Source organism: Ptychodera flava, chromosome 10, assembly GCF_041260155.1.
Source record: "Ptychodera flava strain L36383 chromosome 10, AS_Pfla_20210202, whole genome shotgun sequence".
Lineage (NCBI taxonomy): Eukaryota > Metazoa > Hemichordata > Enteropneusta > Ptychoderidae > Ptychodera > Ptychodera flava.
The window spans coordinates 6,354,526-6,381,826 of NC_091937.1; the positions used below are offsets into that span (position 1 = coordinate 6,354,526).

At 39.9% G+C, this 27,301-nt stretch overlaps 1 protein-coding gene across 4 annotated transcripts; it reads left to right on the forward strand.

Moving 5' to 3' along the window:
• Positions 1-3,822: 3,822 nt before the first annotated feature.
• Positions 3,823-27,301, forward strand: LOC139141863 (p53-induced death domain-containing protein 1-like). 4 transcript variants are annotated; one of them, XM_070711604.1, is made up of 10 exons: positions 3,823-3,917; positions 4,084-4,363; positions 12,142-12,266; positions 19,554-19,853; positions 20,272-20,475; positions 21,064-21,362; positions 21,918-22,419; positions 22,929-22,998; positions 23,581-23,853; positions 24,490-27,301. In XM_070711604.1, exons 2-10 carry the CDS (start codon positions 4,108-4,110, stop codon positions 24,630-24,632), a joined length of 2,172 nt encoding a protein of 723 aa, XP_070567705.1. In that variant the 5' UTR covers positions 3,823-3,917; positions 4,084-4,107; the 3' UTR covers positions 24,633-27,301. The 4 variants fall into 4 exon arrangements, with proteins under 4 accessions (XP_070567705.1, XP_070567704.1, XP_070567707.1 ...); XM_070711603.1 differs by having other exon boundaries at positions 3,845-3,921; XM_070711606.1 differs by having other exon boundaries at positions 3,845-3,921; positions 21,921-22,419.

Sequence of the window (27,301 nt, forward strand, 5' to 3'; positions counted from 1 at the left end):
ACATGCAAAATCTCGAGAAATTTACTGGATACACTTTTGTGAGCCTGTTGAATCATTTCGATATATGTATAAAAATGCGGTGGGTACCGCATACTGATTACAATGATTATTAGCCAATTTTCATATTAATTTTATTTCTGTAATTAGACCATATATTATGACAGACTTTTCCGAGTTTTCTTTGATTTGAGATGTCGGTCGGTCATGGTCGGAGTCATGATCTGTACTGAACATTTGATGGGCGTGGTATAGTCTGTGTTAGCCCATTTGCACATTTTATCGGACCGATTGTTCTGTATTTGATAGGACATCTTAGGTACATTGATCACCCCTACGTTCATTATGATGAAGGGGACTATACTCAGTTGAGTACGGTACCTGGGCCGGTTGATGTCAAATGTCCATGTATAAGCGCCTACCACAAGTTTTTGAAAATCATTTACATTCGTTTATAGCCCAATACCCTAGTGCTGTAGAGGATGGGCTTCAAATATAAAATGAATGATTGCATGACCACAGTACCAGTCCCTTGTTTTGGCAAAGACATAGGAAAAGGGTGACTGTTACGCCATGTCCCCACCTGGTATAGATCTCATTTTACAGGAGTGAATGACAATATGAAATGTAGAGTGAAATAAACACCATACTGTAGAGTGTTGCAGCCGGGGCCGCCTTTGCCACAATGTCCTCAAAATCGGGAAACTTTCGGGCGCATTAACGAATAGACTGTGTTGGTTGGGGTAGAGTAACCGTGGTTGGGTGTAGTCTGTCAGTAATTTCTGACACTGACGATGACCTTTATTTTGCATGTTTATTGTGAGGCCTATATTTACGTACTTTTAGAGCTGTGATAAGAATTAATTAAAATGCTGCACTTGATAATATAACTTGCTTGTCGTCCGACTGAGCTCTCTGATTGGCGGCAGATACTAGCTGCCACAATTACTTGCCTGAAATTAAAGCGTAATGACGCGGTCCCTGTAGCTTGAATTTTGTTTTGTGAAACTAAAATAATACAAAATTTGGTTGTCAGCTGACGCATGTTGTCCCCAAAATGTACAAAGTGTCCTAAAAAATAAATGGCAGCGGGACATAGTGTCCCCTGGTTTAAAATTCCCGGGTGCAACCAACTGACTAACTCTATATGTCCAGTTGTTTCCTTTCTCACCCTTTGGGACGATACTTGGTCAAGTACAGTATTGTCTATGGAAGGATTTGGGCTCTTCCAGTTATTGATGACAATATGCACTATTCTAAATAGTTTGTTCTCTGTCAAAGTCCTCAAAAATAAAAATGTACATACGGCGACATGAACGATTGACACTGACCTATATGTATTGTCACTGGGAGAATGTTATCAAATGAGTTATCATCTCCAACATTGTTATTGAAAGGTTAAGTTGAAACTTTTAGTCATTATAGAGGACAGTTTTGAACAATACAGTGTACAACACAGGGTTTTGGTGGGTAAGTAGAAATCATGGCAACCTAAATCTTTTGCCTTAAGTAGGAATAAAGTGCGAGGAGGTTTTTGAAAGGAATTTGATATTCAAAAAGTTTTCAGGTCCCCCTTTGCGATGTCAATTTTTTCAAATCCTCCGGCATGTTTTAAATTTTTTCAAGCCCCCCCCCCCTAAATCTCCCGCTCCCTCCAGAAGTGTTTGTGAACACAGCCTACAGCAACACAGTTCTAGTATACTACTTTAGTGTATAGTCTACATTAGACAATTCGACACCTAGGACCTGACATGGCATTTTAAGTAAGGGTAGTGCATTTAAGATCCCATGTTTGACATTCACAGTCTGACATTTAATAGCAGAAAACCTAAAATGAACTATATGTTCGATATTTGAGACACGTTAGACCCAACACTTTCGCTTTGGTCCGATGTTTTACTATTAGCTAATTTTTGGGTGTTCAACCTAATTGGCTGGGACCAGTTGTTTTAATTTCGAAGTTGTACGTACTTTTTCAGGTTGCAAACTGTATTTTTTTTGCTGTAATTAGAAATAGCAGTGTTTCTCGATTTCTAAATTTTCTACAGCTCTTACAACAACATCCTTCACATCAATGTAAAGGCTGACGCTAGAATGCAAAGTTTCTATGGCGACACCGCTCCGTATATGACTGCGAATAAATAGTTCACCTACAGTGATATCTACTTATATTATAGATTAATCACTTTATTAAAATGTTAGTTCAATATTTAAATAAAGGAATTAATCATGTTTAATTTTGTTTAATTTATTTATTATTAAATTACTTATTTTGTATTTATTTAGTTACTTAGTCAATAATCTCGATCGCCATATAGGTTTCATAAAACACGTCCAAAGGACAGCATTGTTGGTGTTATCTTTGCCTGCGGAGCCATCGACGTCAGCATTTCTCGTACGAATCATCACGGATTAACAGGTTGTAAATCGAGCTACAGAAAATAGACTGATATACGAAGGTCGCAAACCCAGTTAGCTCAAGCAAAGTCGTTAAACCTGTCCGGCAGTAGTTTCGACAACAAACGTGAGCGGCATTTCGATCAAAGCCGTGAAAACCATGACACAGACATCAAGGTGGCAATCTAATCATTGCGTCATGCGTATGTTTATAGTTGTTTATGTACTTTTATCCTCAACTCAAGCCAACGCTTAAACCTTTGATCGATTTAAATATTTAGTGCATATTTCGTAAATATTTATTGAAAAAGTTACATAGAATTCATCATTGACAATGTAATTGATTAGTTATCAGGGTTAAACTCTTTGAGTCCACTAAGATTGTTATCTCTGAGATAGTTCGATGTCCGACGGTCAAATTCCCCGTCATTTGTGCGAAGGTTGCTGATTAGTTAGCTGATTACACGTCATGTGTGCCAAGGATTTTATCAAGCTGATGGTTTCCTGAACACACTGTGTGGGCGGTAGGAGAGTATATAGTAAAGACCCGTAAACATTCAATGTAAATTGTACATGAATAACTTCAGAATACAATATTGGTAATTTTATGCAGTATTGGTAATTTTATAAACATTGATCTCCTTGTTCTTATACAATCTGATATTAAGTAAGACAAAAGCGATATGAACCTAAAAACTATTTGTGTCACAGAAGCATCAAATTCTGTCTCGACGTATCTGTGCAACGTGATTTCTGCACCTCATGTACAAGTTGAGATGCTAACAAATAGTGTATAGTATTTGTTATGTATGTTGTAGGGCATCAACTCTCCCGGGACAATTAAACCTAAAAATGACCCGCTGAATTTGTTTGTAACTATAAAAACACCAAAAAATTCTATGTTCACATTGACTGGGTCAATTATTCACATTTTCACTTTCATTTCTGTCAATGTTTGCACACTTTTTCTCCCACATCTCGTAAGCACTTCAAGGACATTCCCTCCTCCAGCTTGAGAGTGAAAATTTAAAGTCATTTTACATAAACACATCGAAGAATAATTTCTTTTCAAGTTCAACAAAGTTTCATGGATATCTTTTCACAAAAAGTGGGTTCTCAACTTGACGTGTTTCCAGCAAAAATAGCACGTCAGAGATTTCCATTCAATTTTGAATATCTCTTATCTAAGTAAATCAAAATGTAATCTAAAACTGATATCACATAAAACAAAACGTTATAAGTAACGGAATATAACAAAGGCAATGTAATCATACCACCCAGTGCAATTATGAATCGGATCTAAAAATATTGACGGATTCAGTTCGAGCTGTCGCCGTATCTCGAAACAGGGATCTCGATAACATAAGTCTCGCCCTGTCTTAAAATAAGCGTGTTGTAATGATTGATACACACATATCGCTATAAATACGGAAGGGCAAGCTAGGAGACCAGAAGGAAACAAACGTTTCACAACGGCCATCACCTAGACAGCAAGGCTGCTTACCTGCCGTTTCATTGCAACTGTAGGTTGGTCAGCTTTATTCAATTTTTTCCTTCGCGTTTTGACGATCTTCCGGCACTAACTATTATATTCTGGTGTTTGTTGATTGGCTTAAGTAATTCGCTTGAAGTTTTGTCTTGTTTGTACCTGTCTGTCGAAATTTCTTCATGTATTTAATGCTCTTCCAGTGTATCTCGGAGCCTGGTTCTAAAATGACCGGGGTAGCCATCAACCCAAACCAAGGGTATTTATTTGAGCAGAACAGCTGCTTCACAAGCACTACAATACATAGAACTAACCAAGCCATGGGTACTGGACAACGCGAACGAGAAGGCTACGTAACGGATGATGAAAATTCGCATACAACTGTAATCTATCCTGTTCTCTCAAGCGAAGAAGAAACTGGTTACAGTAGTTCGTCACCACAGGTCGAGGAAAGCGAATGGGCTACAGAAGAAAGAGTGTCAGGTAGGCATATGTCACAAAAATTGATATAAAATGTGCTGTTGAGCGACGTCGACCTATTCTGAAAGAGATTACAAAGACAGTCAGACGGGAACAAATGGGTTCAAGGAACATTTCTTGATAAAATTACAACACTTGTCATTTGAAATCTTAGTTCCCGTATTTGGCACACACATATAATTTGAGTGTAAGGTAGGGCCTACAAGTTGTTTTACTCTGGCACACAACGTCAAAGGACGTGTCGATTGCCGCAAGTTCTCTTGTAGGTAATTATTATTTTTAAAACAAATGACGAAAATACTTCATTCAGAGTAGACTAATCTACTCTTTTAGAATGAATCCTGTGACCAAGGTGCCCAAATGGTGTCCATTGTCGCCACTATGTCCGTGTGTGTGCGTGTGTGGTTCCAGTCATAATGCACCTTAGCTCTGCAATGGCAGGGCTGTGTGTTCCGCGCGATATCGAACTTCGAAAGTCGACGTTCTGAGAGGAGTGGAACAAGAGAAAATTGTGAAATATGTAAAAATTCTGAAGAGAAAAAAAGGAAAATTAATTGTCAACAGAAAATGATCATCGTAGATTATACATAGCTGAGTGGTGGTTAGAAATAGCAGAGTGCTACATCGCGTGTTCTTTTATTTGCAAGGCTGGTTTTCGCCCGAGTGCTCATGGGTTGAATGAGATTAACGATGGCGGCAGATACGAACGCTTCCCTCGCATAGGGAAAGAAAAGTAGGCTTTGCGTAAGTTTACAAGCGCGGCTGAGCACATCGTGTACCTAGGCGAGGTGGGTATGCTCGAAAACGAAGATTAATGCAAGTTTTGGATTCAAAACTGCGCACCGTATTTCCGTAGAGCTATACCAGCAGTTTTTTTAATGGCAGTCTGCAGGGCTGTGGTGGGAGGCCGTATAACGCCGGGAACAGACAGCCCTGCCATGCAGTGCCGGGAACACACAGCCCTGCCATGGAGAGCTAAATGCACGGCAGATCGTCCATGTAGCCGACACGAACACGAAGTGTCTGTTACCGGCTATCAAATACTATGAAAAATAGTCAAGAATGAGCTACAAAATCACTATCAGTTTTAAGTTGCAGGTAGAATAAGTCTGTGCCTTTGTATAAAATACTATAAAAATAGTAAAAGTGAACAACCAGCTGAAAGTTAGTTGAGGAGACCTTAGCCGCATATCATTTGCATCTCATTGTCGGCTACATGGACTGTGTGCCACCAGCGGGGGAATGCGGGGCAACAGGGGAAATTGCACAGGCGCTCCTCAGCTAGGTAGTCTGCCAAATAAATCGATGTTCGGCTCGATCGGTATCGATCCCGTAGTCGATATGCCCGCCACTGTGGCGGGCATATCGACTACGGGATCGATAGATCGAGCCAAAAGTCGGTCTATTTAGCAGACTACCCAAATTGAGCACAAATCGTGTCACGGCAGTGGGGTGTTTGATCGCCACGATATGCCAGACCAAGGGTTATTTGACAATGTCACGAAATAGTAATTTTTGTTTTGCGGCATTTTACATAAATACCTCCGATAGACGCGAATAGCACGGTTCAAACTGTTCGGTTCAGTACCACTATAGGGAAAAATTGTGAGACTAGAGCGAGAAAATTACGCTTTCTCGCAATCAGTGAGAATCTGCCCTTATTCTCACCACTGTCAGTGAGAAAATTTTAATCTCCCCTGGAGATTGGTGAGAAATGCGCTCCTTGGCGAGAATCAAGTGTGAGAACAAATTCTCACCGGTGAAATTCTCACCAAGTACAGTGAAATTTGAAATTCACTGGCGAGAATCAGCAAGACTCCCCATTCATTGGCAAGAATCAGAATTTCAATTCTCACTGTACTTGGTGAGAATTTCCATTCTCACCGATGAGAATTTGTTCTCACACTTGATTCTCGCCAAGGAGTGCATTTCTCACCAATCTCCAGTGGAGATTAAAATTTTCTCACCGACAGCGGTGAGAATAAGGGCAGATTCTCACTGATTGCGAGGAAGCGTCATTTTCTCGCTCTAGTCTCGCAATTTTTCCCTATAGTGTATGAATTACGTCTCGGCATTCAGATTCTAACTATGGAATGGATCGATTTCGGTGCAGCAATGTTATATTAATACTCTTATGGTGAGTGTTCTGCTGGTAATTTTAGCTTATCGGTGTCGGGCCTGACAATGACGACAACACCCTATCATTTCAATAGTTCCATGCTTCAACCGATTCAGAACTTATATGTACGAAAATGTAGATATTACCGCCCTTCATTCCACACTTCTGTTTGTTTCGATACATGGCGGCCGCCGCGTGGTATGCATAGAAAAGTAGGAAGTATAGCGGCCATATCGTTGCCAAACTTCCTACTTTTCTATGCATATACCACGCAGCGGCCGCTATGTATCGAAACACACGGAACTGTGCTTCATTTTAACGTTATCAAACTCACTCCGTTTTCTTGACTTTTGATTTTCATTTGAAGCGTTCGAGACATATACCGTTCATAGAACAGTAACGCTGCCGCAGCAAGATTTCGTAGAAAAATATGCATGGCAAACGCCAATCATATTGCTATCGAGATCGAGCGTTGAGAAATTGCCGACGACATAAATGCCACACGTCGCCACTGGCGGAAATTAGGCCTAATGCATGATTCAATTCCATCGAAAAGTTTGCCTGAGCGATTGCTAGGTCTCACGACCCGTTTAAACTTTATAAATTAAAATGACTCTGAAAAGTTTGACAGACACTCGCTACTGCTGAAAAAAAAGATCGCGAAACGACCAGTTCATGATACCGTAAAACCTTAAAAGACGTACACTTTTTGCGACACTGGGGCCTATGGTCCAGGATGATAGTGAGTTTTGCATGTCTGTCGTAAACTGGTCTCTTTCGGAACAATTTGCAGTCCATCTCTTGGCCTCTGAGAGTATACACTACGGATCGTGCATCTCGACTTAACTGTTATGATAAGTACGCTTTGTTTTATGATATGTAAACTTGTTATCACATCGATATATCGCGGTAACAATGGGCCTTGTGAACTTTGGTTGAGGACCAACGAGCATGCAGAATGTTTCAGCAGACCACAATCAAACGCAGCGAAACACCATCTTGACTGCAAATTGCTGATAGCACAGTTGAGCTGCCGTGTAAAATCTAGTCCTTGTATCGGGCGAAGTCTCAGAACCATGGAGGTAAAAATGTACCTCCATGTTCAAAACCAAACATGTTTATCGACAACACTTTTCATATAGATTTTTGTCTTAATGTCAATTTAGCTAATATGTAGGCCCTATACTATTTTGAAAAGACTTGAATGAAAAGAAAAGATTACGATTCTTGTCCTTTTAAAAGTATAACTTCTTCATGAATGCAAGAGAGGCCACATTTTAGCATATTTATTGTTTGAAAAATGTTGAAAGTAATCCATACATCATATCAGAATACACAGTGATTAATGTTTTCATAATAAATTTTACCGTAGTCAGTCACTCTGATACCACTCGCGGGGCTAATTTCAGGAGAGCGATTTTCAGCTCGACAGTCATCCAGCTGTGTACTATTGTAGTAAACACCGTCCCTCATAGGAAAGTCACAGTTTCAATCTGTGTGGAGACAAATTTTCTGTCTTTCATCATCCACATGTAGCCAGTGCATGAGCCTTTATTTCCCCCATCCCTGGGTATTTGACATCATTTTATAGCCCAAAAGGGGAGGGAGCAATTTGACATGACTAGAAAATTGTCAAATTCCCGCACTCCCCTCCCCTATTGGAAAACATTGATAGGTCACTTGAAAGCCTTTGATAAGAATATCATGCACTTTGGTACGTAGCAGAATCATGGAAAGATCTAGATTTGATTAGATTTCGGAGCGTGTAGCCTTCTTAACATTACGGGACACTTGCATTTTAAAAAACAGCGCATTTTTAGCCCCTTTCTGTACTGATAATATGTGTAGGTTATCGCCCGCTTGAAACGTAAACAACGAGGCGGAGCCGAGTTGTTTTACGTTTCAAGCGGGCGATAACCTACTTATAGCCGTCGAGCTAATAGGGAACCCAGGATTAGCGTTTATCACTGCTGTCAGACAGCGCGGAATCCAAGAAACCCAGGATTAGCGTTTATCACTCGTGTCAGACAGTGCTTACGATTAAAATGCTTTGTTTTCAGGCAACCTAATTTTTCCCATCAGACTACCATGACATCGACTTATCACATTTTGCTTTTATCACTCGGAGCTGCTTCCCCAAAAGCTCTGTAGCATTTCTCGCCTCGGCCACTCATTCCACACGCGGACACTCCAGCTTGTGGTTCTTCTGGTGTTTTGCGGCACTCTTCCACACACTTTTTCCTTAATATCGTCTTCAGACATGAAATGGAAGCGATTACGTGCTGCAGCCATCGTGGCAGTCAAATTGGTTTTCTTTGGAGGAAAACCTTTGAGATGTTACTCGCTACACAATAAGGAACTTGAATGAAAATCACATGTTCACCTGCGTTTTTCTAACACCCTTACTGTCGGCGACGCACATCCTAGCACTAATTTATATAATCCCAATTGATATTAGGTCATGTGTATTATTTCAGGTCGTCTTTCCCATTAACACCTCTGTGGTTTTCTTTCAGTACTTAATCATTTATCACCCACTTCCAAGTTTTCTTTCAGTAGTTAATCACTTATCACCCGCTCGCAAAAAAACCAGCCACACACTGATAAGTCGTCCTGAGCAGCAATTTTAATCCTCAAACACATCAACTGCTGGGTCAATATTTTGACAGATTCAGGCTATAAGCAATCTTACGTAGTTATATCAGATATTACATAACACTGAGTCAATAACAGCAGGGGCAAATGATTGTCTGTGCACAGGGCCTCATAAGTGGCTATTTAAGTCAATATTACAGCGTTTTTCTTTCTTTTTCAATGTTACAAATAAACCAGCTGAAGAGCACAACACTTGTGTAGCTGTCTTTTGTGTAGCTTGTATTGGCATGTATAGTGCGCCCTCAATGGGGAATGTGATCATATGTAAATACGACCTTTAGTTCCGTGACCTCTAGCCAATTCCTCTAGCCATGCCTACTGGCCATGCGTACAGACGTCGCTGTGTTTACTGTATATTAGTACAGTAAGCATAGCGAGGACAGGAAGTAGGCATGGCTAGAGGTCACGGAACTAAAGGTCACATTTACGAGGACGCACTATACATGCCAATACAAGCTACACAAAAGACAGCTACACAAGTGTTGTGCTCTTCAGCTGGTTTATTTGTAACATTGAAAAAGAAAGAAAAACGCTGTAATATTGACTTAAATAGCCACTTATGAGGCCCTGTGGTCTGTGGGAGTAGAGTGCGAGGCATTGAGCTTTGCCCAACACAATCACTTTAATATCGCTATCTCTAATCGCATACATTGTAAACAGCTGACAAGATGGCAAACAATCTTAATTAGGATGAAAATACCCGACCTCCTGGCTCATAAGTCGGGTATTTTTGCACAGTTTTTTTTAGATGGGAGTGTCCCGTCATGATTCATGGTTGTGCAACGGGCTGTATCTCGAAACGAACATAGCTTTCGAAACTAGCAATCTTGCAATTGTAAGTTGTACACTTCTATGTAGCACAGTTTCCCCGTACTTTTGGGTTTCGATAACAAAGGGGTAGGGTTTCTTTATTGACATGAATTTCGGCAAAATTGTTAACATCTTGAAAGCGTGAATTCTCAAGTTCTTTGCAATTTTTGAGGTTTGGCAGAAGGCCTGTTCAAAGGGAGCCTTAAGTAATTACAGGGGGTGGGCCGGGGGAATTCCTCTCACACCTGTATTGTAAAATGTGACCCTCCCCATCCTCCTGTCTAAAATGTGACCCTCACCCTACCTGACATTCTAAAACTTGACCCTCCCCCAACAACTGCAGTATAATCCCCAGCAATTACTAAAACAATATCAGCTAATTTACATAACTATTGGTTTAATTGTTATGTAAGTTAGCGACAAATTACAGTGGGAGGGCTGGTGTTTTGGGAGGGACAGTTGCAAGTATCACGCTAGTCTCGCTTCCAGACCTCGTCGCTTCGCCAGTGCAAAGTGCACCGCTGGCGGTAGGACATGGCGAGTCACAGAGTGACGAGCGCCGAGTCGCGAAGCGACGAGGCCCCCAGCCAGTGGAAAAGTCACTCCATGTTCCTACCGCCAGCGGCGCACTTTGCACTGGCGAAGCGACGAGGTCTGGAAGCGAGACTAGTATCACGCATGCATTTTTGAAGGAACATAATATTTAATACATTTGAGGTCGCCATATTTTGTGCAACTACAAGAAGGCAAGATTTGGCTTATATAGTGCTTCACCCCAAAATATCAATTCAAATTATTGACAATTTCCCCCAACAAAACAAGCTATAACTGTACATTATATGTATTTGGTAATGTATTTAAATGTACTTTGCTTGATATGGGAAATACCATGTGAATTTGTGTACAAAAATTAGATTTTTGAATAATTTTTTTCCGATACAATACAAGGTAAATCTGTGTATTTTTGTATGCTTGATTACTGATATTAATGTTCTTGATTAGACTAGATTAGACTAGTTGAGTCCATGGTTGTGCAAGAAATTTGATTTTGGAATTTCACCGAAAAATTGATTCACTTTACATGGCAGTATATGATGAAACTATGAATACTTTTTTTTCCAACACAAAACTAGGTAAATCTGTTCAGCTATATATGCTTGATTATTGATATTAATGTTCTTGATTAGACTAGGGTGGTTACAAGTCTATGTGTATGCAAGAAATTTGATTTTGGAATTTCACTGAAATGTTGATTCACTGTAGATGGTAATCTATGAGAGAACTATGAAGATTCTTTTTTCTGATATAAAACTAGCAATATCTTTGCATTTATGTACATTTGATAACTGATATACACTCTTCCACTTGTCGCACATGTTTTTGTCTCTTGTCTCACATCAGTTTTAATTGTTCAAGATGTTTAATTTAGGATACAACTGCATCTTCTTTGCTTGTGAAACTTGTGCATGTGTATGTATTTAAAAGAATTTGCATAATTCGTCGATGATTTCCGATACAGGAAATATCACACGGACAATGAAAGATCTGGCCGTAAAATCAGCTTCTGTCAAAAGTGACCCTCCCCCTTGAAGAGTTTTCAAAAAAGTGACCCTTCCCAATTCCCTCTGTAATTACTGAAGGCTCCCTAATTTTACAGTCTTCTGCTTTCTATTACGAACAGGGGTTTAGGATACAGCAATTCACGTCTATGCACGGGAATTGACTTGTATACCAACCAATGCCACAATTCGAATTCACCCTGCTGAATCACTCTAAAACTTGCTAAAATTTACGTACATTTATGTAATGTGACATCCGATTGCTCTACCTGGCAACCATGCGTCTGTACGCGGATCCGAGTAACATTATCCTGTACTTGATTACAAATTAAATCACAAATTGTATGTTTCGGAGATGTTATACATTTCACCCAGCAGCCGTTGTTTAGCACTTTGGACCCTTGGTATTATTGTAACTCGATCGACTTAGGTTTAATTACACTGTACTCGAACGTCCAGGGACGACTTCGTAGAGTCCTAGGTATCGTTTTAGTATTGAGGTTACTCAGCTTTATCATCCCTGTGCAGATGATATGCAATCAGAGTTTGACTGCTTTGACTTGCACTGGTATCTTGGTATACTTTCACGTTTACGAAGAGTCACTTTCAATAATCTCTTGAATAATATTTTTTTAAAGAAGAACATCACGAAGAGAAGAACGTTATTGATGCCAAAGGGAAGGAACAACTTGGAATGAGCTTTGAGCCTCACTTTGAGGACAAAATTATATTTTGTATCAAGCCCCAGAAGAGCGACACTGAGGTAATTGAATTAATATCTTTCTCAAACAAAGTAATGTCATAATCTTTTCGTGTCATGCGATGGACTTGTGATAGGTAAGCATGGTTCTGTATAATTTTTTCAAGAATTCCCCCAATTTTCAAGTCACTCTATAAAATCCCACCACCTTCGATCTCAGACTAGTGCTGACATCACCTCAAATCTCAGACCAGTGCCCCACTAGAGTTACCCACATGCATGACACCCTCAGTGTCCGCTTAGGGGTTAAGGACAACATCTGCCTTGCTTACTTGTATTCTTGCATGTGGTGGAGCTGTAAATAATCTTCTGCATCATGAAATACACCAATAATATTAAGTCTTTTGAAAAAGTTGAGTTTCTGGCATTCTTTGATAAAAGCAAGAATATTTAGTGTAAGTTAGTAGTTTGTACACTAGCAATTCTGGCACAGAAACCACTCTCATGGCTCTATATTTACATTTTACACCCCTATCACCATTTCATATTTCTGAAATGGCACATTTCGCTGTTAAATATACATTTGTCAAAGGGTCATACATTGTATGATTTAGGGTGAAAACTACGGGATTGAGCACAGAAACTACTCTCATAACTTTATGTTTACTTTTAAAATATGGAAATGACAAAGAACATTTCTGCTGGTGATAATCTTCTCAATAGAAAGATTGGTATGGCGCCTCTGGAGCAGACACAATGTTTCTGCTCGAGTGGAAGGATGCATATGGCCATTAGAATGGCTTGTGCTATAGCTATTTTTTGTATGCTTGTCTCTACTGGTTTTAATGTTACTACTGTTGCTAATGCTGTTGATAGTGCAGGTGCAGTTGCTGCTATCAGTGCTGCTGCTTTCATAAGTATGGCTGTTTCTACTATTGCTTCTGCTATAGCTGCTGTTGTTACTGCTGTTGCCTTACCTGATCATATCGCTACTATTGCAACTGTTGCTGTTTCTGCTACTGCTTGTTAAACTGTTGCTCGTGTTCTAGCAGGAGTAATGGTCTTGTATTTCCAAGAGGACCCTCACCGACAAAGTGACCTTCCCTCAATAAAATAAAAAAATCTAAATAGCATGGGTTTGTCGACGAGTCAGTTGTACATTTCTAGGGTGCAAGTAGGAAGTAAGGGCTACTGCAGGCCCGCATGGTACTGCATCCGCTCGTCAGCAGTGGTGCCGACTAGTCGCTGGGTTTCTTATTCCTTGACCTTCTTGCTCTTGGAGGGAGCAAGGGTGCCACCAGCCAGGCGTATTCCTTTTCAAATACCCTCAGCTTTTTTCCAAGAACCCTCTGCTCTCGGTGCCATAATTTCACATCTCACTTTTGTAACCACATCCAGTTGCATTTCTACCTTAAAAACAAAGTGGCATCTCAATGTGAGCAGAGTGACACGATAGTTTTACAAACTTTCCTCTTTTATGGATTTTCTAGAGCAGGGACAATCTGAATGATAACTCACCTTCAGTGTGCATCAGCTAAAAATCAGAAATGGCTGAGACCCCTCATCTTTATTCTTGTTTTTTTAAAGAGAATGAGGTCTTTCTGATTTTTAGGTGACGCACGGTAACTAAAGGCGAGTGATCATTTTGATTGTCCCTGCTCTAGCACATGTTAAGTAGGCATGTTACGCGATAGGTGTGAACGATTGGCATGATAAAGTTTGAGCATAGACCCTCGAGAAAAACGGGACAGGCAACTGGTGAGGTTTCTTTTTGCGATCTATCTTGGAATGTATTAAAGTTTATTTGCCAAGTGGTCCCGGACAACAATATTTCGTACTTAACACTGAATCTCATTAACGATCAAGCTGATGTTCTGAATATGTACACTTTGCTCTTGCATGGCACGTTTCGAGTAATGACACAGATAATTTTAGGTTTTTTCTTTTATACTAGTCATGGTGAATGTTCTGGTAACGATGAAGATCACATTTTGGATTCTAGCGGAAGCCAACGGGAAAAAACCAGACGATAAAAACAGTGTACATTTAGATATAGACGCTACAGAAAACTCTTGCTAGGTATCGACAATATAAGTTTACAGAGGATACCGCAACATTGGTACTATAGGCAATATCGGATAATATTATCTAAGTTATCTAAGTTAGAGTCTAATATTAGAGGAGTGGGGAAGAGGCAGATGCTCGACATGCTGTTTTATCGGATAATATCCGATAAAATTGATAATATCGTCTAAAATCTAAGTAAGAGTCTAATATCAGAGAAGTAGGGAAAAGGCAAATGCCCGACTTTCTGTTTTTATCGGATAATATCCGATAAAATCGATAATATCGTCTAAAATCTAAGTTAGAGTCTAATATTAGACGAGTGGGGAAAGGCAGATGCCCGACTTTCTGTTTTATCGGATAATATCCGATGAAATCGATAATATCTTCTAAAATATAAGTTAGAGTCTAATATTAGAGGCGTAGGGGAAAAGCAGATGCCCGACATGCTGTTTTATCGGATAATATCCGATAAAATCGATAATATCGTCTAAAATCTAAGTTAGAGTCTAATATTAGAGGAGTATAGGAAAGGCAGATGCCCGACATGATGTTTTATCGGATAATATCCGATAAAATCGATAATATCGTCTAAAATCTAAGTTAGAGTCTAATATTAGAGGAGTAGGGAAAAGGCAGATGCCCGACTTTCTGTTTTATCGGATATTATCCGATATAATCCATAATATCGTCTAAAATCTAAGTTAGAGTCTAATATTAGAGTGGAAATTGGTCGATGGTAGACATGCTGTTTTAATCCACAAACAGCATGTCGGGCATTGGCCACTTGCCAGCCCCTCTAATATTAGACTCTAACTTAGATTTTAGACGATATTATCGATTTTATCCGATAATATCCGATAAAACAGCATGTCGGGCATCAGCCATACCTCACTCGTCTAATGTTAGACTCTAACTTGGATTTTAGACGATATTATCGATTTTATCCGATAATATCAGATAAAACAGACAGTCGAGCATCAGCCATACCTCACTCGTCTAATATTAGACACAAACATCTATGTTAGTGTCTAATATTAGACGAGTGGGGAAAAGGCAGATGCCCGACTTTCTGTTTTATCGGATATTATCCGATATAATCCATAATATCGTCTAAAATCTAAGTTAGAGTCAAATATTAGAAGCAGATGGGTGGAAAATTCTAAAAACACTGTTTTATCGGATAATGTCGATAATATTATCCCTATTAGATCACTTTGGTCTCATGTTCCTGGAACTCTCTAACTTAGACATTTCAGACGATATTATCTGATAATAAAGAAAATGCCTATTCGCGCCTTCATGAGTTTACATTCTCTACCATAAAAATCTCCGATAACAACAAACATTTACAAGTTAGACAGTGTTACACTTCCCCACGAAAGTCTGTCCTCCAATGCAACGTTATATGCAACTGTTAATGATGGATCAAGGCATCTTGGGACAAATAAAGAAACGGCCCTCCAAGAGCCACCGTGACGCCAACACTCCTGTCTTTTTTGCTTCATGTTCGGCGTCGGGCTCTGCTGTGGGGTTGCGGGCCACTGTTGAACCCCCCCTTGCCTGGAAATGTAGGGGCAGGTCCTGGACCTGCCAGGTGGTAGTGGTGTGAGAGTTCAGGGGCTTTCCTCTGCAGTGAGTTAGTCACCTGTGAGCTTATCTGTCTTGGCAGGGGGTCCTTCCATCTCATAGCACACGTTTTTCTTCGCTTCGGCGTTGACACCATCATTGTACTAGCCATAACTCACTTTGGCATTGGCGTATTGCAGCTCCTTGTTGTACCCTATGACACTTCAAGTGATTATCAGCCTCTGCTTGGCATCAGCAGCAGAGCCATCGAAACTGTCATGTCCAGATTCACTTTGGCAGCGTCAATCGCATCTTGCCACCTTCAGTAGCTGGCAACTTTCCCCGGGTTGGCGATCTCATCTTCAAGGAGAACACCCAGCTCTTCCCACGCCTGTTCTTTGCCTCCTGTCCCACAAACAATCATGGTGCCCCTGATGCTGGCTTGGGCCCCCAGAATGCAGTCAAGATGCTTTCATTCAGTCTTGCCATGCCAGCCTGCATCAATCTGCTGCCTGCACCCCCATCACCCAGAGGGACAAACCAGTTGTACTTTCCTTCTACCCCATCATTTCTGAAGAAATAGCAGTGGGCTCTCTCGCTGTCCAGCCTTGTATATTTGTGTTTCTGGTAGAACAAGACCTTGGCCTAGAAATATTTGCTGTCGGGGCTGATGGAAAAGTCCTGGCCATTGAACTTTGTGCCTTTGATCAGGAAGGAGCCACTGTGGGTGACATACGTCTAGCCTTTCCCAAAGCCCCCGTTTGCTCCCCCCTCTCCCCCTTGTACCTGAAGTCTTCGTTGTCACTGATGCTGGCAAAGAGCTTTGTAACCAAGCTTGTTTTAGAGGTTAATCCAAACCTTTAATGCGCCATCATCATGCAGTGCATCCCCATTGCATGGAGAACACACCTTGTGGTGAAATACATATGGGAACGGAGAAGGGGTCTGATCTGAGGGGGTAGAGTGGAGGTCAACAAGTGGTCTTGAAAAGTTACACCTCAACCGGCCATGGCACACCAAACAGTGAAGTTTAACTGCTTGGGCCAGTACTGGATGTGAGGGCCGGCCAACCAAGCCTTTGCCTCATTTGCATTCCTGTGGGCTAAGATATTGTACTCGAATATGTTCCTGGGTGGGTGACAAACTTACAGTCCCGGTCACGTATATTGTGTGCCCATCAGTAGAGCCTTGGGATTATGCACAGGTGTTTCCCATGCCTCATCAACGGCCAAAACCACTGGGCGCGGATCCTTGTTGAACTTGAAACTATCCAGGTAGCTAGCCATCCTGCCTGAATATCTTTTAGCGTATTTTCCGCCAGGGCGGCCTCAGGCTTCTCTTTCTCAGAATAAGAAGTTGAGCCTGTACTTCTTCATATACCTTTCTAGAGATCGGGTGTAGCTCTCTTCCTTCTGAATCTCGAGTGCCTTTGAGAAGATGTCCTTGATAACGGCCGAGCTCGGTCGTCTGGCCGCTCGCTGGCTGGGCACACCACTCTCTGTCTTATTTTTGTGAGCAGCTGCTTGTACTGGATGTAGTGCAGTTTGTCCTCTTTTCCTTACCACCCCAGTGCTCATCTGGCTGACCTCGATGACAACACCAGAAAGGGTGACTGCCCAACGGCTGCCGGAAGGGCAGCAATGACAGCAGCCAGCGCACTGCTGATGAGCACGCCTTTTGCGATGTTCAGGCCCATATTGATTCAGCCCATCGACTTGTAACTGAGCCGGTAAGCAGTGCCTGTTCTTTTAACAAAGTCAGCTAGCTTGGTCGTGTCTGTGTAGACTGATACATGCGCCATTTTCTTTAATTTTACATGCAAAGTCCCTTATGTTTGAAATATGTATCTGTTCTTTGTGCCATGGATCAGATTCAGTACCAATTTCAGATAACGTACTTGCTCTTCACTGTCTTCCGGGTCACGGAACACATTTATGGGCAAGACCACCCTCTTGAAAAAGTGGGCCCTCTGACCCTGTAGCACAAAACCGAGGATGGTGCAGTATGGGAGCTTGCTTGTTAGCTATTTGCAGGGGTTTGCCTTGAGGGTATGTATGTTTGCTCTCCGCAGGCTGCAACATTTTAGATCAATGCAGAAGCCAAAAACTTCTCTGTGTTTCTGAAGAAACTTTGGGATATTCTTTTCGCCTACATCCTCATCCTACGCTGTCGGCCTATATTCACATTGTAGAATAAAAGTGCAATCATGGAAATCCACAGCTGTTTACCCATAAAGCCAACCACGGTGCCAGAGGTTTTAAGGATGAAACTTACAAATGTGCCAAATTGACCAATCCTGGGATAGCTGCAGTACTTTTTGCAGTCAGTCCCTTCAGTCACTGGCCCAGTAGTTTGACTGCTCCTTTTGCCACATGGTATGCTTTCCCTATAGGGCTATCACCTGGTCTTCTGTCTTTCGCACCTCGTAGACTGCCGACTTTTCTTAGAGCAAGAGCAAGTGCTGTGATCGCCAGTCTTGTGGCGGTTAGCAGCTAGTGCTCCGATGGTGAGCCCTTTCCATTTGAACAGCTCTGTCAACTTCATTTTAGCTCCAGTTCTGGATCCTTGAGAACTTTCAGTGGTTTGTTGGAACAATGCTTTCATGAATTCATCGGTTCTTGCCATGAAACCTCTATGCGGTCGTTGATTTTTGCTAGTTTTTGGCTTCGAACTCAGGCGTCAACTCAGGGGGTTCACCATCAGGGACGGGGCTTAATATTTTGTCTCTCTCGGCATACAGCTCCCCCTGAGTTTTGTTTGCAAGGGCTAACTCGTGTTTGTAAACTACATATTTGGGGTTGAGATCATTCCATTCAGCAATTCTATCATCGATTACCTGTATGTCTTCTCTATTGCAGCTGGCATCCTCTCTGAGCTAGAGTTATCAGGAGATCTCTCAACCGGCTAACATCATCAGGGATGAGTCATTGACTTCTCCAGCTTGAGGAGTTCCCTTTCGTGAGGGTAACAGCTAAGAACTGAATTAAGTCATCGTCGTCAGCTGAGCACAGGTTTTCATGATTTACAATTCATCTAGATCCATGCCTGCATGGGCCTTCGTCTGTGTGGTCCCCCGGGGGCGCCCTCAGTCACTTTGCGCCCCTCCTCGGCTGTAAAACAGTGAACGGTCCCCTATATGAGCCAATGCTAAGGTGGTTATTAGTGTAGAAATTCGCTTGATTTTGATTTCGTTTTCCCCATTTCGCATTAGAATGATACCGTTACACCGAATAGACGAGGGACTAGTATATGGCTATGGCAAAAACATTCATTCGCACTTGTGCTTGTGTATTATAACCAGCGACGAGTCAATTGAACAACGTGAATTTCACTTTTAGTCGCACGGAGAGAAGTTAAGAACAGCTGATCGTTGACACGGTGCTATGCATGTGGGGCTTAGGGCAATGGCTTTTAGGTTCCTGGCTAACTCAGAGCATGACGCGCTCTTCTACGTATTTCGCATTTAATTTACATAATTTACTGTGTCTGTGTACTCAAATACTATATTATATTTCTCATTCACTTTCATATATATATATATATATATATATATATATATATATATATATATATATATATATATATACAATTATAATGTATGTTTCATGGCAACGAAAGCAAAAACATAAGAGTTTACTACTGTATGAAGAATACAAGACAAGAAAAATCCATAACAAATTTCAAATAATCAATTTGAATCAATTTCATATGTACTAGCTGAAGTTATCTCCGTCCATGTACCTTGAAATACCGGCTGGTGCCATTGACAGAGCAGTAACTATATGGGCAAAGAGCGTACAGTCGCCTCCTCCCCTAATTCTGGGTGACCATGAATTTCTTCTGGGGGACATCTTGGAGTTTGGGGTAGACCCTGACGACGGTAAGGAATTCCAATTCAAAATACCCATTGTTTTCCACATGGAAATACATGATTCACAAGCCCTCCATAAGACTCGGGAAATTGTGGTTAGGACGGACGATGAGCATGGTCAGTGGACTGATTTAGATACAGAGATGGTAAGTGTAAAGAAATCGATTTTTGTGACACTTTGTTATGTTTAATTTCATTATCCGAAAAGAGTCCATATCACTCTCTGTCAGGTAGAAATTGATAGGAAACTGAGCTTGGTTTGTGGATACGGTAATTCCAGCAATTTGTTTTAAATTAGAAATGCTCTATATGCAGAATGAATCGCGAAATATATTTTTTATTTTGCTACAAACAGTGAACGAAAACAAAACATCGATGATTAAGTCGCATTTTTGAGAAAGCAATACAAATACTGTCAAGCGAAAACAATAATCCAATCTAGAAATATCACCTAAGATGGAACTTATGTTGATGGACGATGCTTACTTGTACATAAGCTATAACCAAACATGCGCATTACTTGAAACATAAGGAATTTGGTTGACTTTTATTTCCGTGAAATAGCATTCTTGTTCCGGCTCAGAGAAAAAGGAAGTAAAAGCAACAATGCACCATTTCTGTCACATCATAGTGGTTTCCAAGGTAAAGCAACATTCGTTTGTTGTAAACGGTAACAACAAAGTTACTTTTACTCTCGAGCAAGATGGTGAAGTGAAATTGGACCTCGCACCTAATCAACATGAGCAAACGTATCAAATAAACATTGAGGTAAATTTTGATTATTCTTTCTGTTTTTCACGACAGCTGCATCACATTATATTCATCGTGAGGGTACGTCCTATAGTAATGTAGAAGTCGACGTTTTACGTAAATGATAATTCACGCAATCAAAACTTACTGTTCGGGCACGATCCTTCATATCATGAACGACTTAATAATTTAATATCAGGAAGATATATCTTTGTATAAACATGTTAGAAGTCATACACCATGTACACTAATGTTTCAGGTTTTTTTGACTAACAAAAGAAATAAAGTACAGATCAGGCCGGTGCTCATTCTGTCAGCACTCATGTTTATAAAAGGAATGTTCTCGTTGTCGGATACTGAAAATACTGAGGAAAGTACTTTAAAGTCGTAAACACGAATGTTAACATAACTAAGAGCAAAAGCCCCCTCGCAATCGGGTATTTACTCGATTTAGGTACAATGGGCCACAAATTTGATAAACATATTAATTTATCTACGGTCTGTCAATCTATCCGTTTATGTGGCACGAGCACACACACACAAACAGAGACATTCTCTACTTTTTGTTTCTGTACTATGTACCAAAATTAATCTCAAAATATTCAGGTTGAGAAAATTCAAAACGATCGTCTAGAAAGGGCTTGCAAGAAGGCTGGAACAGTTACAGAGTATGTTGTATTTGACACCGTACTGAAGATCAAGAAGAGCGAGACAGCTATACCAGCTTTATTAGAAATAAGTATGCCAGTTCCAGGAGAAGGTTGTCCAAGCTCCTTAAAAAATGACGGGAAATTAAAGATTCTACGTGATAATAACAACGACAGGTGGTCTGACGTTTCAATGGACATTATAAAAACAGATGACGACAAAAGATTGATAACTTTCAAAGCAAAACCCCTTACAAGGTATGTTTTTAAAACAGTAAGAGTCAGCCAGGAATAGGCACTCTATTTCAATATTTTCATTACGGTGCCGTAAGGAAAACTTCAATAATTACCAAGACGAACAGATCTTGGAAAATCACATTTTAGAAAGTTGTCTTGGGCGTCGTCCTAATCCTGATACGGAAGTGAAGGAATGTATAGTTGTTAGTTTTATTCCCTGGGAAAGTGCTACTGTAACAGAAACGCGTGAGAAAAATGGACGGGGAATGGTCACATTCTAGAGGACCGACATAGCCAAAATTGTTCCAGTCCACCACTAGTCATGACTATTTCTGAATTATTAGCAGTAAATAGGACCTGCATGTCTTCTGAGGGAAATGGAAGTATAGTCAGAACACATCTGGTCAATGTTTGGATTGACAGATTATAACAGTCAGCAACTAGAAATTCTAAAATAAACGTAGTTTTCAAATCCTCGGAAATGATTTTTTGAAAGAGTAAATTGTTGTGATATAATTATAACAGCTCTCTCTCTCTCTCTCTCTCTCTCTCTCTCTCTCTCTCTCTCTCTCTCAGTAGTGACATACGCTATGCTGTTGTGGTCAGTGATCCTTGTGTAAATATCGAAGAGGTCGCTGGTATTGCGACAAAGATGACGCGAAAATCGATGAAAGTTGCCCGATTCGTACTTCTCCAACACAAACACAACAAGTGCAGTCTGTTCGTTGAGTGCGTGCTCACCAACAAAGTAAACGAACGTATCGAGGATGCTGGCAAGTTCAAATATCAAGCACCTGCGGGTGAATTTCCCTTTTCTCGTGAAATTGATGTCGCAGAGGGAGAGAAAGTAAAACTTAAGGTTGGCGGTGAGGGCATACACCAGGTAGATGCCGGCGACCTAAACTTGATCTTCTACTCCTGGAGACAATATAATCATACGACAGTGGAAGTTGGACTCAGCGCTGACGCAAAGAAGGATTCAAGACGGGATTACAAAGGGTACGTTGATTTTTTACAACACGAAGAAATGGCGGACGGAGAAGAAGATATAACGAAACTACGCTTCATCATTTCCGCGGTAAGTGATCATTAAGTAAGTGATTATTGTAATGACTTACTAGGTAAGCACTCATTCATTTGCTTTTAAAACGTATTTTAGAACGTATGTTAAAACAGCGATATTATAATGTGCATCTAATGTGTAATTTAGAATGTATGAATATATTCTTGTAACTTTACATCATTTTATTGGTTCAAACACGTCTACCGTTCGACATTTTATCGATGAACTGAATTCCATTAAGATACCGAAGCAAGAAACCTCCTCAAGAAGCGGATTTTTCAGATCACCACATTTATTGGAGTAAACTGGTCAAAACTGAGTGGTATACACGTTGGTGGGGTGGTTTATTGCCATTATGTAATATCAGTAATTGAGATCTCGCGCTTGTTCAAAGAGTGTTCCATCGAGTTTATGGCACTATTATTTTCACGTCTAGACAATTAGATTACTGTATTTCAACCATCACTATACTTGTATGATGTAATTATGATTTTAAAAATGCGCTTGTTTTTCCGACTACATAGAACAATGAAGTATTTCCAGAGGGTGACCAGGATGTTGCTTCTTCTACAAATCTGACAAAACACGAGACAGGTAATAACAGATATAAAATAGAGACATTTTGCAAATAGATACGTGATTTATATTTATATTTGATTAGATAACATGATTGAAGCACACTATCATGCCGGATATTTGAATGAGTCTATACTCAAGACTCAGTAAGTACCTCTTTGAGACATTTAAATCATAGTTGTTCTGTACATATCGGACATATTCAATCTACAATGAATCTAAATACCCGACATTCGGCATGTAAGTGCACAATATCGGTGGATTAGGCACAGTTTTACTCTCGACATATGAACAATCAGCATTCTGTCAACATTAGCACCAGTAAATCGCGCACTTGCGGATGCAAACCGAATTCCATTTTTTAGACGTTAGTAAAAAGCTGATAGAATATGGAAATTGTTGAGCCTTTATTATTTATAGCCAGTATATCATCATACAGGCTTCACTCTTTTGTTACCTTCTTAAACATACTTTGACACTGGCGATTGCTTGACATGAACAGCGTAATCAATTTGCGAAGAAAGATATGTTTTCGATACCTCGTTTGATGTACTCATGCTTTCTGTTCATCTCATTTTTGTTGTCATTTATTATTTGCAGATAAGATCAATTGTGCCATCACTTTACTGGAGAAGAAATTGTCGGGCACACAATGGAAACAGGTGGGACGAGAATTAGGATTATCCGATGCTGACCTGGATGCTATAGAATGTGACAGCATGAAAGACTACCGGGAAATGAAGCATCATATGTTCAAGAATTGGAGAGAGAAAATGGGAAGAAATGCTACTCTCAAAGTTCTCATTGAAACGTTGGAAAAACTGGAGTTACGACAATTAGCCGAAGATGTGAAGGAGATCGGCAATGCGAAAGGTATAATTAAAACTATCACTATTGACCGGATTAATATTCCCACGAGAACGCTTGGAGAAGAAACATAATCGATAATTCAACATACGTACGTTGTATGTGTACAGATGATGCTGTCGAAGGCACAATATCTATGACTTTAAGATGTCTATGGGTGCTATATTGTGTTTGTAAACATATATTGGTTATGGTGACGCGATGATGGTTTTATTGTTGTTCTAGTATTGTTTTATTCCAGTGTGACCTGTTTAAGTAAGCAAGCAGAAAAAGTTTAGTTTCGGCCTGAGTGAAATTCAAAATAGGCAAGGCATTTAGAGAAATGAAAAAACACACTAAAAAATACAATAAATTGATGAAAACTTGTTGTACGTAACGTTTTCTTACAACTTATCCAGTGGTATATTGGCACTTGGCATCGCAACTCTGCAATCAAGTTCACGTGATAAGAGCAAACCACTGGCAAAACTTAGCCAAATTTCCTGCCAAAATGCTTTGAATAGACTTTAATCGCAGCTGCCATAAAATAATGCGCTCAGCATTTTTCTCTCACACTTCAACTAAGCTCGTAAAACTATAAGCAAACGGAAACTGTGATTGATACATTTTACAGCCCCATCTCAGTTACAAATTTATTTACAGATCCTAGAAGTGCCAGAGAGGCCAGAAGAAATGATCCTGAAATCAAATACGAAAGGAACAAAAGAAAAAAAACAAACAAAACAAACAATGGAGACCCTAGTTTCACTCGGAAACGTCGAAGACGCGACGCATCTCCCGACTAAGTGCTTGCGCATTATTGCACTTTCTCAGTAAATTAATTTCGTAAGCTTTAAAACTTACAGGATCAAGGGTGTAATATGTTACTTGTATCAGGTTTGCTTACTAAAGGGGACGGGGACAAAAGCGGAATAATTCATATGTAACAGTTCCGTTATTTTTGATGATGCAAAACAATATTACATATAGTACTCCCTAAAACATTTAGAAATACAAAATATTATCCTTGACAACAGGTCGCATTGTGCACAATATAAGTAAATACTCATAAACGAAACCATAAAATGATCATGATATACACCTAGCAGTGTTAGGGCCTTGTCAGTTTCTTCGGCCTGGGGAGGGGGGGGGGCGGTGGATTATTTTTTGCCGACGTCAAAAAGTGGCTGACCCCCTATTCCAAATTTTGAAAACAGGGTGACCCCCCGGGGCGCGACATAGGTAAAACAAAAGGTGGACATAAATTATATATATATATATATATATATATATATATATATATATATAGCCTCTACACTGCTATAGCTATTCCACGAAGGGAATCGGGTAGCGATAAATACATTGTGGCAGAATCTGAACATACAGAGCAAGCTCTTAGTTGGAAAAGGTAACAGCACAGCCAGATGGATGCAGCCCAGAATGTAGTTAGAAACGTGGTTCAATGGCAGCAAGTCTTTTTGTGAACTACAAACGAAATTGCAATAAGTGATTAGAGAATCACATGAGTACAAAGCAATCTACACGAAGACACGAAGAACCGATATCCAACCACGATGACAACAACCTAAGATCCGAATACGACGAAATGATGCTCGGAATTCGACTACGATAGTTAAAACTCCGGTACATATGAACTGTTTCTTTGTGAAATTGCGGGCTCTGAAAACTCAACAGTCAACTTAAGGACAGAGACGAGGTTCGAATATCATCAACTGAGAGGAACAGCTTAGATTACCGACGACGTGGCCACGAACGGTCAATGAGATTATCAATCAGCGTAAACAGGACAGCGAAGACCGATGCAGCTAGGTGCGTATATCATCAGCATCTTCAGCGAAGATATCCGTCAGTATCGTACCGAAGTTCGAAGCATCAAGGACTCTGTGCACGGTAATAACTGACGAACTCTCGATGAATCTAATTATGATCTAGAAACGAACACTATCTTAAAAACGATTCATACGACGATATCTTAATAGTTTGATTAATATTTAACGGTTATGGTATATTTTGTTAGACTTTTATCTCTTCTGCTATGGAACATTTGAATAGTAAATAAAGATATCTAAGGTAAGAGTAATTATTTTGGCCTTTTTAGCCGATTGTGACAGAATAATTAAAATTCCATGAAGACTCATCTTTGCGTTTTGTAATCTATCGTATGGCAAATTTACAAACGTTTCTTACTTACAAAACAGCTGAGCAATTTCTCTGTGAAGTCATCAGAGAGATGGATGGCTCAGTATGAATTTGTGTGTGAGTTGGATTAATTTTGATTTCTTTGCATACAAACCACCTATTGCCTTTATCATTTATGAAACGATAATATTTCATAGAGTTATTCAGGTGCGAAACGTATTTAAGTAATTTATGAATTCATTATCTGTGTAAACAGTACTTGAAGAAAAATAGAATAATGTATTTGAGTTTTTGTTTATAAAGAAAGCGATGCGTATTATCAGTAGCGTTATTCGACGATTTTATGAATATCTTAACTCGAGAAATGATCTTGTAATGGTTTTCTGCTCTGTGTTTAGTAAGTAGCTCTTCCACAAAAAAATGAGAGAAAGAAAAGTAAAACTGAGAATTTTACAACAATCACACCTCCTGAAGGGAGCTACACTAGGTCGAAAGGACGGAAATAATTAGAGGCAGTCAGTCTTTGAAATTATGAATTGAGAAACCGGCGATAAAACCCACTCTTACTCCCAAATTTGATGTGACTTACGTTGTAACGTGATATTATTAGTGTTTAAAACGAAATGGAAGCTTTAAAAAATCCAAGTATTGATTATGGTTGTAATACTTGGGTTGAAGTGTTAAAGATGAAGAAAAGGACATTGATTATCTAAAGCCAAAGAAATATGTACTTTTAATAATGAAGGGTGTAACCCTACCCCAATGGGTTTGTAAAGGTGACCGATTAGCATTGCGACACTGATATTTGTATAAATTACACCTTGGTTGTATAATATTATATATATATTTACTTAAAAGGCACCATATTACTCACTATGTAAATCAACTGTGTTATCTAGAACTGTATATCGTATTTCCTTGAGTTATGTAATTCTTATTTTCTCGATTTTATTAGTGATTGTTTGTTTATGATTTCACAATTTCGCAATGATCATAGGGACGCAATCATAGAGAAGAGGGGGATGTTACATAGGTCATGATCACTCTGACGTAAACTCTGCTATTATTACATTACCTTTCGCCAAGTAACCAACAAGTCAAGAACTCATTAACAAAACCATAAAATAATAATGATATTGACACAGTAGTGTAAGAGGGTCTGGCCAAGCATGATATCCACATGTACAGAGGATGATATGACGAATTTACATTTTAATTGTAGCAAATAACCATTGTAGAGATTGGTAGAAGAAAGGAGGGACAACACCTGGCAATATGTAATATCCATGTATACGAAATAAACGGTGTTCTCTTT

What these genes read in the sequence shown, in the direction of transcription:
- LOC139141863 (XM_070711604.1), top strand. Translation starts at nt 4,108, where the DNA reads ATGACCGGGGTAGCCATCAACCCAAACCAAGGGTATTTATTTGAGCAG. An exon ending in CCCAGAAGAGCGACACTGAG is followed by an intron (nt 12,267 to 19,553) that starts GTAATTGAATTA and finishes CATATGTACTAG; the next exon opens with CTGAAGTTATCTCCGTCCAT. An exon ending in CTGATTTAGATACAGAGATG is followed by an intron (nt 19,854 to 20,271) that starts GTAAGTGTAAAG and finishes TCCGTGAAATAG; the next exon opens with CATTCTTGTTCCGGCTCAGA.